At 50.6% G+C, this 16,981-nt stretch overlaps 1 protein-coding gene across 3 annotated transcripts; it reads right to left on the reverse strand.

The window, feature by feature from the left end:
• Positions 1-8,602: 8,602 nt before the first annotated feature.
• PPP1R15B (protein phosphatase 1 regulatory subunit 15B) lies at positions 8,603-16,269 on the reverse strand. Of its 3 annotated transcripts, XM_075115164.1 has the most exons (4): positions 14,488-16,269; positions 11,432-11,562; positions 10,100-10,173; positions 8,603-9,318 (listed from the first exon to the last, which is right to left on the reverse strand). In XM_075115164.1, the coding sequence occupies exons 1-4, from the start codon at positions 16,252-16,254 to the stop codon at positions 9,152-9,154; spliced, it is 2,139 nt and encodes a 712-aa protein (XP_074971265.1). In that variant the 5' UTR covers positions 16,255-16,269; the 3' UTR covers positions 8,603-9,151. The 3 variants fall into 3 exon arrangements, with proteins under 3 accessions (XP_074971265.1, XP_074971266.1, XP_074971267.1); XM_075115166.1 differs by lacking the exons at positions 8,603-9,318; positions 10,100-10,173 and adding an exon at positions 14,137-14,171 and having other exon boundaries at positions 11,431-11,562; XM_075115165.1 differs by lacking the exons at positions 8,603-9,318; positions 10,100-10,173 and having other exon boundaries at positions 10,418-11,562.
• Between the last annotated feature and the right edge of the window lie 712 nt (positions 16,270-16,981).

Consider the following 16,981-nt stretch of genomic DNA (forward strand, 5'->3'; position numbering starts at 1 on the left):
GGTCTCATCGCTGTGAAAGACAAGGAGTGGGGTTGTCAGCACCCGCGGGGGCCCAGGGACCCCCTTCCTGTGGCTGGGGAAGGGTCTTTGCAACACAGGTGACTTTTTGAGCCAAAGGAACGGAAGAACCATATTTTAGGGAAAGAGGGGAACAACATCCACCAGACTGGGACAGCGGTGACCCCCAAGGAGAGAGGAGTGGGGGGAAAGGAGAGATGACCATGTGTGATAGGAAAGCAGTCAGATCCAGAGGCTTGCAGCAAGGGGTACCCTTTGTTCCCAGCCCGGAATAAGCCCCCCACTCGCTGCAGCCCCCCAGCCATGCAGCTGGCTCCCCCCGCACCCCAGCTTAAACCCCATCCCCGCGGCAGCCCCCACTCCGCGCGAGCTGCCGGGCAGGACCGTACTTGATGAAGAAGACTCGCCCGTCCCCGCAGACGCCGTAGGTCCACCTGCCCGGCAGGTCCAGCCAGTCGATGTCATCCGCCATGGGGGCGGCAGCCGGGGGGCTCGGGCGCAGAGCGGCCCCGCGCTGCGCGGAGGGACGGCACCCGGCTCGGCAAGTGCCAAACAACTCCCGGTCCCCTCAGGAGCAAACACTTGCTCAGCTCAGACCTTCCACCCAGACTCTGTTTGCTGCAAATAACCTAGGAGGGAGGGAAAAAAAAAAATCCCAACCAAACCCATCAACTTAACCCTCTCGGAGCCGGGCTGCCACCCCGCCTGTGAGACGGGGTTCAGAGGGCACCCTCCCAGCACCACAGCGCGGCTCTCCAAATGACTCTCCGGGGCTAGCCCGTCACAGCTTCCTCCACTGCCTACTCAGTGTAATTACCGTCAATTAACTCGGGGTGAGTAATTATGGAGTTGTTACTTCCCTCTCCTGTTCATTTTAAACAATGTCAAATTCTTCTCCCTGTCTGATCTCGCAGCCAAGCCGAGGCAGTATGTAGGGCACCCTGATGATTATCTGCAGCACTTTCGGAGCTGCCCAATGGGTATTTTCTCTCTGCTTGTTCTTAGCCGTCAATTAAATGTCTTTTAAGGGGAAAGGTGGGGTCTGGGAGGCACCTGGGCTGGGTGACTGTGAAGGAGGCAATTGCCCTCGTGCCTCAGCGGCGCCTTTACAAAGCTTCTCATGGCACAAGGAGAAAGATGCTGGTTCAGGAGAGGCCTGAGAGGTGGAAAGGAAGGAGCTGGTCCCTAACGCAGGGAGGAAGGGGCTTGTCTTGCCGAGCTTAAGCGCAGTCCCCACATCAGAGCGGTTCCCTGCCGGGATTTGGGGAAACCAGTTCACCTGAAGCCTCGGGAAGGCTCTTCCTATAGTTCTTTGAACCACTGGGTAGGAAAAACATGTCTGGTTAGTCCCAATGAGCCTGTTGGGAGAGCATCTGATGGGACCCCGGCATAACACAGAGCGATGCTACGGTCCTCGGCGTCAGTTCACCTGGGGAAGCTCTGTTCTGTGGGATAAATGCTTGGCTGCAAACCGTGGGCCAAGCTCGTGTCCTGCCTGCGCCATGGATGCAGCTTGAGGATGGCACAGGCGAGCACGTACTCAGACCCCCACGCTTTCCCTGGGGGAACCCCTGTGGGGGCTCAGAGCACAGCTCGCCAGGATTACATTATATATTGGCTTTCTGAAAGATTGGGCTTTTTGCCTGGGTTTGGGCTGACAGATAGCGTTGCACTGAGCCTGCCTGCCCCAGTCAGGTTACGGTCACACCAGGGCGACTGGGGAATTGCCACCCTTATCACGTTACCATCTGTGAACCCAGCTGCAGAGCTAAACATCAATCACCACCCGATTAACGACCACGGGAACTCCCAGGGCTTTGATGCTGCGATGCGCCCCGAGATTGGGGAGGTCATGGCATGACCCCGAGGGAGGCAGCTCTGCTGCCCCTGCCTCCGCTCTGCCTCTGCAGCCACGCAGGGTCTGCACGCAGCAGCCAAACCGCAGCGAAGAAATCCGGGAGCTTAAATGCTTGTGGCCAAACCTCAGGAGAACACAGGCAGGTCGGTGTGATGGTGCTTCAACCCAGGGAAGCTCAACCTGGGAGCCAGGACATGTCACTCCTCACCTAAAACAGGCACCTGTGGACAAAGCTGCCACGTTAAACTGTTTCCATTGTGTTTTTTGGGGGAAATCCCCGCAGCCAGCCCTGGACCAGAGAGATGGCTTGTGGCACGTGCTGGCTTAAGGCAGAAACAGTTTTATAAAGTCAAATGCAGCAAGAGTTCTGTTCCTAAACTGCCCTAATCCCATTTCAGTGCTGGGGGAGGCACGGCGGGGATAACCACGGCACTGGAAACAGCGGGTTGTCCCGGCCACCCTGCCTCTGCAGCTGCTTGCAGATGGGGTTTTCTTTACTGGGAGCAGCCTCTAACCAGAGCCACAGCTCGCACACGGTGTTACTCCTCAGCACAAACATTTCGGGCTCCCGGGTCTGCGAGCGACACCAGGCACCGCTCCTGAGACTCCCCTGCGATCTCACCATCACACAGCTTTCAGGACCGAGCTTTCAAAACTGGTGGCAGTTTATTTATACAGACGTGAAACAGAAACCTTAAGAGAACCAGAACCAAAGAAGCCCGCTGTGCCGTCCCAGGGTTAGGACCTCACTGTGCATGGCCCTCACCTTCCAGCCCAGGGCAAAACCTCTCCGATTACTGTGGAGTTACCCTCACACGTACCCCGAGGGTATGCCGGATAAGGGTCCATGCCATATAAGCTCATCTGATCCTAAAAGATTTCCTTCCTTCTCTAGTAACCCCCAGGGAGGGATGCAGTTCCCTGACCATACACATTCTCAGGGTCCCCCTCGCTTGTTCATGGCAATTACAAGGGACCGACTAATCATACTCTAACATCAGAGAGCAGAAGGAGCTGGCTCAGCCCACGGGGTAAATAACACTGAGGTTCTTGGAGGACTTTGTAGGACCTTCAGCCAAGGATCCCGAACAGCTCCAGGCTCTCTCCTGCCAGGTAAATGAATCAGCTTTTATTGCTTTCCACAAGAGAATTTTTTTCCCTTATTTCTTTATATCTTAATCCAATGGAAATTGAAAGGGGAAATACCAGTGGGGCTTTTTGTTTCATTTGATTTAAAAGGTCCTTGTTCACAACCACCCAGGTTAGGAAGGAAGGGGACAGCAAGCAGGCACACACCGAGGCTTTCCTCACAAAACCACCCATATTCAGTGTTTCTGCTGATGGTCCCGTGGAGGCTCCTGCAGCATCAGGCACCGCCACCTCTGCCCTGAGCACCGTGTCCTTCCTTTAGCAGGGACACGGAGGGACAGGGAAGCCACCGGCCTCCCACGGGACCATCCTGGAAGCAGAAGCCCACCTGTGGGGAAATGAATTTGTGTCAGGATCTGGCACAGGGAGGAGACGGAGAAGCTCAGCAGATGGATCTGCTATAGCAAAAACCAGTCCCAGCACATTGGCCGTCTTCTGGAGACACCTGGCTGCTGGCAGTTCCAGGGACACCAGGTCACCCTTCATGTGAGAGGCAGGTTTGGGCAGAAGGATTTCACTTGCCAACACGCCAGGAGCATCCCGGCACCATGGTCCCCACAGAGCAGCCACCTCCTGCTCCATCCACGCAGCGCTGACCCTTCGCTTCAAGCCACGGTGGGACCACACGGAGAACAAAAGACAAAGGGAGCGAAGCACGCGGAAAAGGGCTGCGCTGGGTGAGCAACGGCGTGACACAGGCACCGCTGTGGCTTAGTTGTGGTCAGAGAGGACATCTGGCCCCGGCTGCTGCCTGACACCCAGCTCCCAGCCCATTGTGGGTGACCTGCCCTGCCGAGGAAGGCAAACAAAGGCTGAGGAAGTTTCCTGCGTGGAGCCCTCGTGGGTCAGATGTGAGGAATGCCACAGAACAGGGCGTTTCTGCACAGAAAGGGATGGTTATTGCACTTGCTCCACATTTGCCCGTCCCGCCCTCATGCTTACTCCAGAGCAAGGTGGCAGAGCACCTTCGGGCCACCGCGGAGGGATGGGTGGGAGGGGGGGACAGCCAGGGGACCCACTCAGCCAGAAGTGCCTTGGGGTGAGCAGTGGCCCCAGCAGCATCACCAGCTGCGAGTCCCACGCTGCCGTACGGTTCTGGCACCATCTCCTGGACAAAAGCTTCCCCAGAAACAAGACCAGAAAAGCAGCTGCAGAGCGAGTCGGCCAGGCGCTTCCAGTGGACCCCCCCGATGCACCCTGAGATGCACGTTGTGCCCCCTCCCCGACTGTTAATACATAACAGCCTGCAGTCTGCCCCCCGTAACTTCAGGCTGTTATCTTCCTCCCTCCCCTTTACTCCACACACTGCCCTTCCAACTGCTCGAAGGCCCCACCTGGGAGCCAGGCTGGGGACACGATGGCCATCGCAGCACCGTGCTTTGCAATACCGGGGCAGGCGGGAGCACGCTGCTCCCTCTCGGCTTTCCCAGCTCGAGCACAGGGACCAGTAACCACCTCAAGCGAGAGGGAGTTGCTAAGCAAAAAGCCTAATTGCTTCATATACTTTATGTCTGGTTGTAAACTGGTTGTAATTTGATAAATGGTGCCAGGGAACGCCGCTGCCGGGAGCGCTGGTGGGTGCTGCTCAGTGGATCCTACCGGGCTGGTACGCTGCAGCCCAGACACCCAGATTGCAAGCAGATGTTTAACAGCCTTTTATCACCAATCTGAGTAACACATTTACCACCAGGCACAGCAACCCACCGCTCCCACATCTACCCATGGAGTCCAAACCCATGGACGGCTCGTTACCATAGCTCCCACCAGCCAGCAATGGGAGGAGGCGTGGAAAGGTGCCAGCGTAACACCCTCCTCCAGCTCCAGAAGTGAAATCTCTTTAACCTGCTCCTGCTTCCCCGTCACCAGAAGCCTTGCTTAACCTCAGATCTGGCCTAAATTACCCCAGCAACCTGAAACAGCAAGCCTGAAACAAGAAGCCTGGTGTATGAGAAGGGGAGAAGGTGCTGAATCCAAATGCCCCCACTGGGTCTTTGTTTCTCCTCAGCACAAAGTCCCTGCGAGAGACCTGGGACCGGATCCCAACCGCTCGCAGCCAAAGGCTGCTCTTTGCATGCAAAAAGGCTGCAGTCGGTAGCTATTTTCTGTTTCTGATGAGGTGCCTCGTCTCTCGGCGATGGGGAAGGAAGCTAGCTGGCGTTTCCCATGGGGCAAGGAGCAGCGCACGCCGGGCTGTCACGCAGCAGTGGGGTAGGAAGAGCTGCTCCAGAGCAACGTCAAACATGCTGCTTCCATTGCACAAACCTCAACAGGCCCATCGAGCATTGAAGCCCTATTTTCCAAGAGGACCTTTCTTTGCCCTGCTCTGCATCCATCAGTTATTCGTCGTGGCAGCTATCTTCCCTAAAGACAGGCTTTTAGATTTACCTTAAGATAGCACCATCCATAGCTGTCCAGACTGTATCTGTGACAAAGATCGCAGGAATTCATCTTCAGCAGGTTCACTTTACGGCTGGCGGGCTAGGGCAAACCAGGTTTGTCCCTTGACGCAGAAAACAGTGCTGAGAATGACCTCCTTCCCCACAGTCGCTTCAAAACTTCGAGTCCAGCCTGCTGGAGCTGGATCCCCCAAACAATACATTTCTACAGGCAGAGGTTTTGTTGGATGGTTTTTTTTCTTGTGGGAAGCACATACCTAGCGACTGCAAGAGGAAGAACGGAGAAGACAGTTCATGTGCCTAGCAAAACGCCGCATACCGTCCTGCAGACAACAGACAGGCAAGGAAAGCAATGACTATCCAATGTGCTCCCACAGCTGGGGCGGCTGCAAAGCAGCCAGTGTTTTTATCGCTAACAGTCTTATCGTGAGCATTAGCAGGAGGGGCAGATGGATGCCTCCTACTAATGGGCTCTAATACTTTATACCCTCAAGACTAATGGACGGCTTTTAGAAGACTTCATTTCCCCCACCACCCCCCCAGACGCTGAAATAAACCTTGGATGATATCTGAGTTACAGCCTATTGGGTCGAGGCCGCGCTGGAAAGCACCAGACTCTCCCTGGAATTGCAATCACGTCGTGATTCACAGTGTCACTGCCTTCTCCTGCCTGCCAGTTTCAGAAGAAACTCGCTTTTGTGGGGCCAAACCAGCTCCGCAGCAGTATTAATTTGCAAACGGCATTTTAGTGGACGCAGTCAGTAGTGACTACAAAAATAGCAGCTTATTTACTCCCCGTGTGCTTTGCTGACAAACAAGTTCTTAAGTCCCGTGGAGAAGACACAGCTACCAGAGCAAGAGCAGTTCTACTCTAACACAGATAAATCGTCAGCTAAACTCCAACTGCAGACGTCAGTGCTGATAGAATAAAGAAATCCCAGCAGGACTTCTACATTCCAGATGGCATCTGGATGCACTGCCAGATACATATAGGCTTTCATTTAGCACACTATTTCTTTAAGCTCCGTCACTGAACAAAGAGAAATTACAACGTTCATTTTTTAAGGCGGATTTTACAGCCAGCAGAACAGGTGAATATGACTTTTAAAAACCACAGTGGTTCATAATTATTACGTTCGTTATGTTCAGCTTTGTTCGCTATTTTAAACAGAGTCTTGCAGGAAGTTCAGACAGTGTTTTTCATTGTCTAGTCCAGCATTTCCACCCATGATACTCATACAGAAACAAAGACGGCACAATGGTGTTTTAGAGATGCCCAGACAAGATGGGAGCACAGGGTTAAACACGGCTTGTGCTGCAGGACAGGACAAAATAGCGTATAGTACCATTCCAGTACCGAGCACTAGGCAGAAAAGAATTTAAGGCATCAACTAAACAACAAATAATTTGAAAGCTCTCCCCCCAAAATGTCGCTCTAGAAGAGGTGTGACCAACCCGTGGCCTCTGGTCATTCCAGAGATTCCTATGCCATGACGATATCACACGTGGAGCAGAGCTGCCAGTGACTCATCACTGGTATCGCTGCTCGGGAGGAAGATCTTCAGCAGGGTTTTGGCCGAGGCCGAAATCCTCATTCCCCAGTAAGCTCCTGGGAACCCCTGGAAAAGCTGATCTGTGCCTGCAAATCACTCCAGGCACCTTCACCCCATAACTCTGAGATCTGAAGCCCACATCTTGTTGCTGCCCCGGTCTGCACCTGCAGCAGCGCTTCCAGCCTCCTTCTTCCCACCCAGCAAAGAGCCGCCGACCCAAGCAGCCCCAGCCGAGGGGCGCAACGCCCCCGAGAGCGCCCAGCTCCCGCAAGGCATTCCAGCTTCACGCTTGAGAAGACTGCCAAAATTATGGTATTCCCTAGTCTAGAAAACACAGAGTGATAGACACAGCTGTAGACAGCAAAAAAAAAAAATTCATTAAGAGTAATTACACTGGATAATGCTGTGTAGAATTAAGTGTCACTGGGCATTGACACCTCTCATGTATTCTGAGCTCCTTACTGAAGATTTTACTCCAATTCATTAAAACATAAACAAAGGAACCAATAATTCAGTGCACATGTGCTGGTTTTGGCTGGGTAGAGTCAATTTTCTTCGCAGCAGCCAGCACGGGGCTGTGGTTTGGGTTTGCGCTGGACGCAGCGCTGATACCCCGGGATGGTTTCGTTCCAGCTGAGCAGGGCTCGCACAGAGCCGAGGCCTTTTCTGCCTCTCACCCACCAGCGAGGGGCTGGGGGGGCACAAGGGGCTGGGAGGGGACACGGCCGGGACAGTGACGCCAGCTGACCCCAGGGCTGTCCCACACCGTGCGGCATCGTGCTCAGCACACAGAGCTGGGGGAGGAGGAGGAAGGGGGGACGTTGGCAGGGATGGCGTTTGCCTTCCCCAGGCACCGTTAGGCGCGATGGAGCCCTGCTGCCCTGGGGATGGCTGAGCACCCGCCGGCCGAGGGGAAGGAGGGGAGGAATTCCTTGCTTTGCTTTTGCTTCCCCTATTAAACTGTCTTTATCTCAACCCACGAGTTTTCTCACTTTTACTCTTCTGATTCTCTCCCCCATCCCGCCGGGGGGGGGAGCGAGCGAGCGGCTGCGTGGGGCTGAGCCGCCGGCTGGGGTTAAACCACGACAGCATCATGGGCCGCTACATGGCTCTTCTCTAATTGGAGAATGATCAGGTGTTCGGCCCCTTTGAGTCACTTCGACTCACAAGGCGACACCTAAAATTTGTTTCAGTGCAAAGCCTGAAAATGCTTCAAAAAAACCCCTGAAATACCTTCAAAACCACGCAGTATTCATATTTAAAGATATGCTAACAAGTGAGCAAACTAAAAGCGAATCTCAATGCTCAGCTTCAAGTAGGGCAACAAAACATTAACACCCCTGCTTACGCCAGGCCATCGCCTAACTTGAACACCAATAATTGCACTTGCCCTCTGTGTTTTAGTTTAAAAGCTTCATCAGTACAAGGAGCCGTTACGATCACGCAGAGTTACTGGTTTGGGAAGTTCACAGGGCAGAGCGCCTGCTTCCAAATTACCATAACCTCCTCTGAAACACCAAATGTGATAAAATATGTTTAATATTCTCAAACACCCGTGTAGGAACCGTGCTTTTGCACAGCTACCTGACGTCCCCCTTAAGTTCTTTTAAAGAAAACCAAGTTGGCGCTATCTTGCAAATATCTTTATTACAATTTACAGATTAGTTCTGAATAGTTTTATGTACAGAAATATAACTTTAGATATAAAAACCCAACAAACTTGACACAAATCAATTAAAATCTGTATAAAGCCAATGTTGAAGGTTTTCTAACTTTCTCTAAATTATACAAAAATAAAATCTTATAATTACAGTTTTGATTTAAAGTTCAACAAGTGTTATTATTACTGTCTCACTCAAAGCACGTACAACTGTACATATCCCATATGACCACTTTGAGATATGTTACAGGGAAAATGGTGACAACCAAGCTTGGCTTGCTTTTAAGAGGATGTTTACTGTAATGAAGTTAGTGTTAATTTCCTATCAGCTTACATTTGATACTCTGGAAACATGAGGTTTGAGGGGGAAAAGCTTACCAAGCAAGTATGCCTCAGTGAGAATCTGCAGCATTAGAACAGAGCGCTTGATACACTGCAGGTTGGGAAAAAAACAACTTCTCACTTTGCACAAGCACTTTGGAAGAGGCAGGTTTTGACCTAGTTTGTGTCCAATTTGTCAATTCTGTTCCGTTCCCAGCTGTAGCCTCTTCCAAGCCTCTGCAAACAGTGGATCGGTATTTGCAGGTGTTAATTCACACCACTCTAAAGCTTCTTGCAAGCACCAGTGAACCAAGTGAGTTGTCCAGAGTAACCGAAGCACCAAGTTCTCCAAGATCGAAGAGACTAGGAGAGTTATGGAAACATGACTATAGTATATTTTACCAAGAGCAATGAACAGCATTACCAGTCACATGTGGACCGTAAGTCAACAAATTTTCTATTGGAATTCTACATTTGTCACCCTGCATGCTTTTTCTTAAACAAAACCCGTAATCAAATATGATACAGGAAAATGAACTCCTCAAAATTAGAAGTTATTTCACAGGATTTCAAGGCATGATTAGAAGTTACTATTTCACAGCTCAAATTATCTTTTGTAGGGAAGGAGAATAGAATTTCTTTTTATGTCATGGGGATGAAAAATAACATTGCTGCATTGCTTCCAAGTAGCCAGTCTGTACGGCTGCTTGAGTTTCGGCTGTATTTTAAGTTTACCCGACAACTCTACTGTCGTTCACAGTTAACCCTCTGAATTTCACAACTGTAACACCTCTAACCTGTAGCAGAGAACGGTAATTTTTAAATTCAGACAACATACTTCACGCAACAAGAATAAACCCAAAACCTCGGACATTTTTGAGACAGAATTAAAATCAATGGTCAAAAAGGCGGCACAAAAAAAAAGATTCAGTAAAGCTCTGTGAAGCTCTTCTGTGATTTTCTTTCAAATTAAAAATTCAAGTAGTTAATGAGATGACAAGTCTGAAGCGTTTTAGGTTTCTCCCTTAAAAAAGGGAGACCATTCTAGTCAGCTGGATGAACCAAGTAGCAAGTAACTAATTCACCATGCAAACAGATACAAATTCTTGGTGTTTGGCATTTATTCCATTGCATGACCGCATACCTGCTTGGATAAGAGCCACACAACATCCTTCAGGTCCAAACACACATCCAAACGGTGCCGCTTTTTTATTTTGACTGCAACAACAAACATTTTAAGTTAGGGACATAAATAAGGAGTGTTTGCCTTCCACCAAGGACTTCAACTTTCAGACCCCAAACGTGAAATGTTATTTTGGTACCAGATGAACAAAGTGCAGACGCATAGAGGTATTAATACTGGCTTTTGGTAAAGAACACAGCGATTTGTAGCCATAGATTTCCATAAATCAAGGACAATTGTCCTTACAAGTACCAGAACAAGCATATTGGATAGAAGAAATATGAAGAATCCTCCACTTCAATCCATCTTCAGAAAGCAGAATCAGTTACGGCAAAGTTACTCGAAGATTAACTAAAGAACTAGGGCCTAGCTCCCTTTGTGTGGCTACCTAAATTCAAACTATCAGCCATAGCCTTGACACATACCTTGGAGCTTTAATTATTAATCAGGATGAAGCCTTTCATTGACCTGAAAGCAAAGGGGTTTTGTGCACAAGCAGCCAATACCCTTTGGAACATTACTGGGTAAAGGTATTATTTAAATAAAGACAAACCAAAGGGCTTGGTAGTGCACCAGAGTCCCCCTGAATCCCCCAGTGTGCTAGACTGAAATATTAAGACATCAAAGCGTTACATAAACACTCAAAGCACCAGATTACATGCAGAACTGGGATCTTAAAAGGAAGGAATAAACTATCTGCTTTGCACAGTAAAGTTAACATTATTAGATAACAAAATCTGACTTTTGTACAAGTTAGAGAAAATGGAAAACCACAAGGAAGTAGCACATACCTCTAGAAACTTTAAATCAAAACTGCAATAACTAGGTTCTGAGTCCCATAAATATTTCCTTCAAAATAGGTTTTGCTTTTTCAAAGTGCAAAAATCCAACTTAATAGTCACCACTTCTCAAAATACGGCAGACAAGGCATTTTTTGAATGGATTTAACCTAAAGCAGTCTGTTTCTCAAGTGTTAATTAAAAGGAATGCAATTATACCCACCCTTACCCTCGATGATACTCAAAAGGTTTTGTCTAGGTATCAAAATGGGACACACAGGTATATTAGTTGCCTGAATATCGAACTGGGAAAAAAAGTGTTAAAATCCCACTTCTCTCCCCATTTCAAACTAGCACATGCAGCTGCCATTTCTTGTTTTGAAAGTGTTCATGAGTGATTAGGGCCACACAACTACCAGATCTATTAAGGTGCTAGACGAGATCAACCCTCTTGTTGTAGGTTTCTTGAAGTCTATTAAATACTCTTTGTCTATGCTCTGTTGTGAAGCAGTACCCTATGGCTTCTTCTGTTTCTTGGATACGTTTCTGGAACCTACATCCATCTCGTGCAAGCTCTTCCCAGGGTCCTTTACGATCCTCCTCACTGCTTATGTAATACTCGGTAACTTTTTCAAGGAAGGTTACCTGGAAAAGACAAGTCATTTAGTAAAACATTGGCCAAACTCTCATGCAAAAGGAGCTTAATATTTATTTCACATATGGTTTTTTTGTTAATAGAATTTAAATGCCTAAAATGGCAAAAAGCCTCAGATACGCTACCAGTTCATGCACCACCCAGGCCAGAGTACATTTCACCTCTCAGCTTTAAAAGCAACCAGTTGCTGACTTCTCCCTCTACCAAAAGTAGTGCTCTAACTACTAAACTTTTCTAAACTGTGGCCTAAGAGGCGTCTTCAGGCGGACGGCCGATCACACAATGTTCCCCGTGGAATAACACGCCCCCACATCAGCACTGGGTTATAACCTTACACACAAAAACAGTTCAAGCAGGTTACTCAGCAGGACATGCCAGGACACTCACTCAAGGCTAGAAACATGCTACGAGTCAACATCTCCGATTACTGAAGCTTACATAAGAAAAAAAGAGGAAGAATCATTGTTCTGTAGAGTAAGCAATCATGTGAGTCAGCTTGCACTTCAGCACCAAGAAAAGAAATCACATTATGCTACATAAAAGGAAGCAACACTCGTCACTACGTGAATGGAACAAACCCGTCTATTTAGAGCTGGTCTGAAATTCCAGTGGGTTTCAGTTCATGCAACGGAATGATGACAAAGTCACGGCACTTTAAAACACATACGAAAACTCTCACTTTTCACTATTTTTAAGAACTATGAAGCTATTTTAAGAAAACAAAGAAACTTGTAGGCTTAGGATCTAAACTTGACAGTATTTAGACTATTACTACACTGAGGACGTAAGTCTGTCTGTTATCGAGTGATAAGCAAAAGCCAGACTATTTCAGGCTCCTACAGAATTATGTATTGCTTTTAAATTTAGCTACACAACTGAAGGACAAACTAACTAGCTGTCAGCATCCATCAACTCTCACACTAGGACGGATTCCTGAAGACAAGCCAAACACTGCTTCTTGACACCTACTTCTGGAAGAACAGGAAAAAACGTGGGGAGGTACAAAAAACTTGCTGCTACGTTCCTATGTTTTATTAACCCAGAACCCTAGTTTCACACCCAGTTCACGCTAACGCAATGAGTGTAGAGTGAGATCGCTGTTTGTGGTAGAGCCATCTTCCAACCTTCACAGAAAACATGAAGATAACAGTTATGGAAGAGATGACCTACAGGAATAATCAGCAGTTGATGATGCAGAGCCACAAGAGACTGTGTGACAGCAAGCTCCAGAAGACATCTAATCCTAGTGCAGTCATCCCACATTACTGCCGAGCTGTCTGTGAAAGCAGGGACATCAGACCCCCCGCATCCTTGCACAGTGTCAATGCCATTGCTAAGCGAAACAAAACACTCCCAGGTTTTACGACTTTACGAACATGAATATTCCTGCTGTTTAACTGCGATATTCCAGATAGAAAATAGCCCTGAGCAGGATGAACGATTCCAAGATTTCCCGGGCAACCTCGGTCACTGCTGGGCAACCTCTGCTCTGTTTTGCAGACGGGCCTAATTAAGTGTCTGCTTTCAAGCACACCCGACTTGTTACATCAGCCTATCCCTTTGCGAGTTCCTACCTTACAACCTTTTTACATCAGTCCAAGACACCCTTGGGCACAATTACCGGATTTTGTAACATCGTGCTAAATATTGCATCCAGATCATCGTTCTTTCACCATGTCAATAGATCACAGGGAGTCAAACAAGAAATGAGTCAAAAAATTACTACTGCTAAGTCTGCATCCCTGACACATGACAACATTTTAGGTCACAGCAGTTATGGACTTACAGCAGGGCTCATCAGTGCTGCCTCGCAGCATTTCGGACAGATGCCGTCAGTTACGAAGGACCTCCGGCAGTTTAACTTCGAGTTTTTTCCATTTATATTAAAATATAATGGTTCACACAGGTTAAACTATTACATGCCACTTGCCCTAGCAAAACCAGGCACGAAGTTACCTCCATTTAAAGGAGCAAAACAAATCTCTCTGCTGTAAGAATGCAAATGCAAGCATTATACAACTTTCTGTTTTGATAACTGGTTACACTAGTGTATTACCCCGGGATCTGGTATCACAACTCATATAAATGTCTGAGGTATCAGGGAAGATATGAAAACGAGGAGCTATGAATGACAGATATGAAAAGCTACCTTGTACATCTGTAGCATCATAAAACCCATGAGATTAATTGATTACTATTTACCTGAATCCCAGCACATGTATTAGAAAGTTTTTTAACACATTGCGCCTCCAGTTTGTGCTCTAAAGCCCAGTTCCAGATTACATTCTTTTAATGAACGGCTGCTGAATTACAATAGTCTCCTAAATGGGAGTATTACTATATTCTCTACTGGAACTTCAGTGGCTTACTGTAACGTGTTAACACACAACAGAAGAGCTCTTCCTACTCTGAAACACGTCTGTAACTCAAGCAGGCCTGTAACAAGCCCCGAAACGTTTACGGTGCTTTACGTCTCCATTGCACTACGTGCACGGAAAGGTCCTAAAATACTTTATCAACATCACTCATAACAGAAACTGGTACTTTCCAGAGGAAAAATTTACCTCACAGCTCTTATCTGTTTCTCTGATGATAAAAAATACAACACAAATACAGAATGAAAACTGTCTTAAAAGGAGAATTTAACATCAAATCTAGAGAAGAAATTTGAAGAAATTATCTGCCGTGTGCCACTGAGTTATGAATCTACCATCACGTGTAAAGGATGAGGCACACTCAGTCAAATAATTAGACCATAAGCTCACGGGGGTATGACCTGCCCACCTCCACGACGGGAGTCCTCGCACAAGTGACCTCACCCACTCACATACCACTTTGTGCAATGTCTGTTTGTTTGGTTTTTAAATTTTTTTTAAAGCATCCCCCAAACACAAAAACATAAACGAAGTATGTACCTTTTTCCTCTTGGTACTCCTACATTTCTCACCAGAAAGAATGTCATGCTGCACAAAGTCAGCGACCCCACAGTTATGTTTTTCCAGCTGCACCCGGCAGACAGTTGAGTGACTACGCTCAGAAGCGACCAAACTCGGCCTCTCTGCTCCTTTTAAACCAGGCGCCCCTTTCTTCTCTGCTGTTTGAAAGGCTGCCTTGAAATTTAAAGGATTATATGGATCATCTGAGGTACAGAATGAGTTCCAAAGTTTCAAGTTTTCTGCCTCATCCACGCTGCTACAGTCCCAGTCGTCCTCCTCTTCAGAACTAGGTTGAGGAGAGCCTGAAGACTCTGCCCATGAAGAATCTTCCTCCTCCTCCTCCTCCACATCCCACATATCCTTTCCCGGATTACTGGAAGATGTCTGAATGGTGGCTGTGAAGTTCTGAGGGTTGTACGGGTCCAAACTGTAGAAGGAATTCCAGAGATGAAGCCTTTCTCCGTCCTGGCTACCAGCGTCTGAATCCGAGGGGAGCCCTTCACTATCAAACCCATCGTCATCATCATCATCCCAGTCATCCTCATCACCCGCACTCTCCTCCCCACTGGAAACTCCCCCTATGATATAGTCTATTAATTTATTCGCACAGACAGGTCTGGCTGGATCTGGAAGGTTTTGCTCTATTTCAGAGTCCTCGTCATCCTCTTCAGTCAAGGCTTCCACCTCCAGTGCCCCCTTCTCAGCTGAACCCCTTACGCCCTCCTGATCCAGGGGACAACCTCCAGGTTGCCTCTCAGTATCTCTCGGCTCCTCGGGTCCCTTCAACTCCCCGGCATCGCACTGCTGCTCTCTCCGTAGCCCTACCTCTTCTTGACGAACACCTTTGTGCTGCTCCTCCTCCAGGCTGTGATAGCCGTGGTCCGGGTCTGGCACAGTTAAGCTCGCTAAATGCCACCGCTGGAGAAAGGCCAAGCGCTTGCTGCGGAGGAACTCAGCCTCCGGCAAGCCGCCCCGGGCGGGGCAGCCTCGCCAGGCCTCCGCGGAGACGTCGGCTCGCAGGGGCTGGGGCAGATGGCTCTTGCCGGAGGAGGAGGAGGCCTGGCCCTGCTCCGGGTCCTGCATGTACAAGCCCACACGCGGTACGGAGAAGGACACCAGGCTGCTCCGCACCAGCCCCATTCCCCGGAGGCCCGGGAGGGGCTCCGCGCTGCCCTCTCGCCCCTTCTCCCGGGGCTCTTCCGGCCACGGCAGCGTCTCCTCGGCCCAGTCCAGCGAGGCGGCGGGCTCCGACAGCAGCAGCAGCTGGGGGCCCTTGGCGGGCGGCGGTCCGGCGGGGCAGAGGGCACCGCTCAGCGCGGGGCCGGGCAGCAGCCGCTGCAGCAAAGCGGGCAGCGGGGAGAGGAGCTGCGACATCAGCCGCAGCAAAGAGAAAGGCGGGCTCGCCTGGGGCGAGGCGCCGGCGGGGGCCGCGCTAGGCCCCGCCAGCTTAGGCCAGGCCGCGGCTAAGCTCAGCCGGGCCCGCCCTAGGCCGGCGCTTTCCCGGCCGCTCGGCTCCATGAGCGGCGGCGGGCAGAGGAGGCTCCTTAGCGTTCCCAGCGGTGCGGTCGGGGTTGCGGAGCAACGCTCCGTCGAGGGGCTGCGAGGCGGCGGCAGGCGGCGGCGGGCAGCTTCCCCTGGGTACTCGGCTCCATCCTGCTGCGGGCGGCGGCACAAAATGGCGGCGCGGGGGCGAGCGCAGCGCCTCAACCCGCCCGCGGCCGGGGCGCGCCCAACGCGCAGCCGCATACCCGCCTCCTGGGCGTCACAGGACGTTGCCGTCGCCCATTGGGCATCGGCGCGGCGTCACCGGGTCCTTGCCCCCTGAGTGATCGCCTCCACGGTGGAGGTCCCGCCCCTCGCTCCGCGTGGGGATTGCATCAGCCGGAGGGGAAGGGGCGCCGCGCGGCAGCGCCCCCTCTGGCGGCGGGGCGGCATCGGCGGGGCGGGCCCGGGCGCAGGCAGGGCCGCCATGAGGCGGGGCGCGGCGGGACGGAGCGGCCCCGCAGCGAGCGGCTTCCCGGGCCCCGGGGCAGCTCCAGCCGGCTGGTGGTTAAAGCCCATCAGCCATTTGTGGGTGCAGGCAGAGGTGCGGGCAGCAGGATAGGCAGAGGTGCGGGCAGCAGGATAGGCAGAGGTGCGGGCAGAGGTGTGGGCAGCAGGATAGGCAGAGGTGCGGGCAGCAGGATAGGCAGAGGTGCAGGCAGAGGTGTGGGCAGCAGGATAGGCAGAGGTGCAGGCAGCAGGATAGGCAGAGGTGCAGGCAGAGGTGTGGGCAGCAGGATAGGCAGAGGTGCGGGCAGCAGGATAGGCAGAGGTGCAGGCAGAGGTGTGGGCAGCAGGATAGGCAGGGGTGCGGGCAGCAGGATAGGCAGAGGTGCAGGCAGAGGTGTGGGCAGCAGGATAGGCAGAGGTGCGGGCAGCAGGATAGGCAGAGGTGCTGGCAGAGGTGCGGGCAGCAGGATAGGCAGAGGTG

This window comes from Phalacrocorax aristotelis, chromosome 21 (genome assembly GCF_949628215.1).
Source record: "Phalacrocorax aristotelis chromosome 21, bGulAri2.1, whole genome shotgun sequence".
Taxonomy (NCBI): domain Eukaryota; kingdom Metazoa; phylum Chordata; class Aves; order Suliformes; family Phalacrocoracidae; genus Phalacrocorax; species Phalacrocorax aristotelis.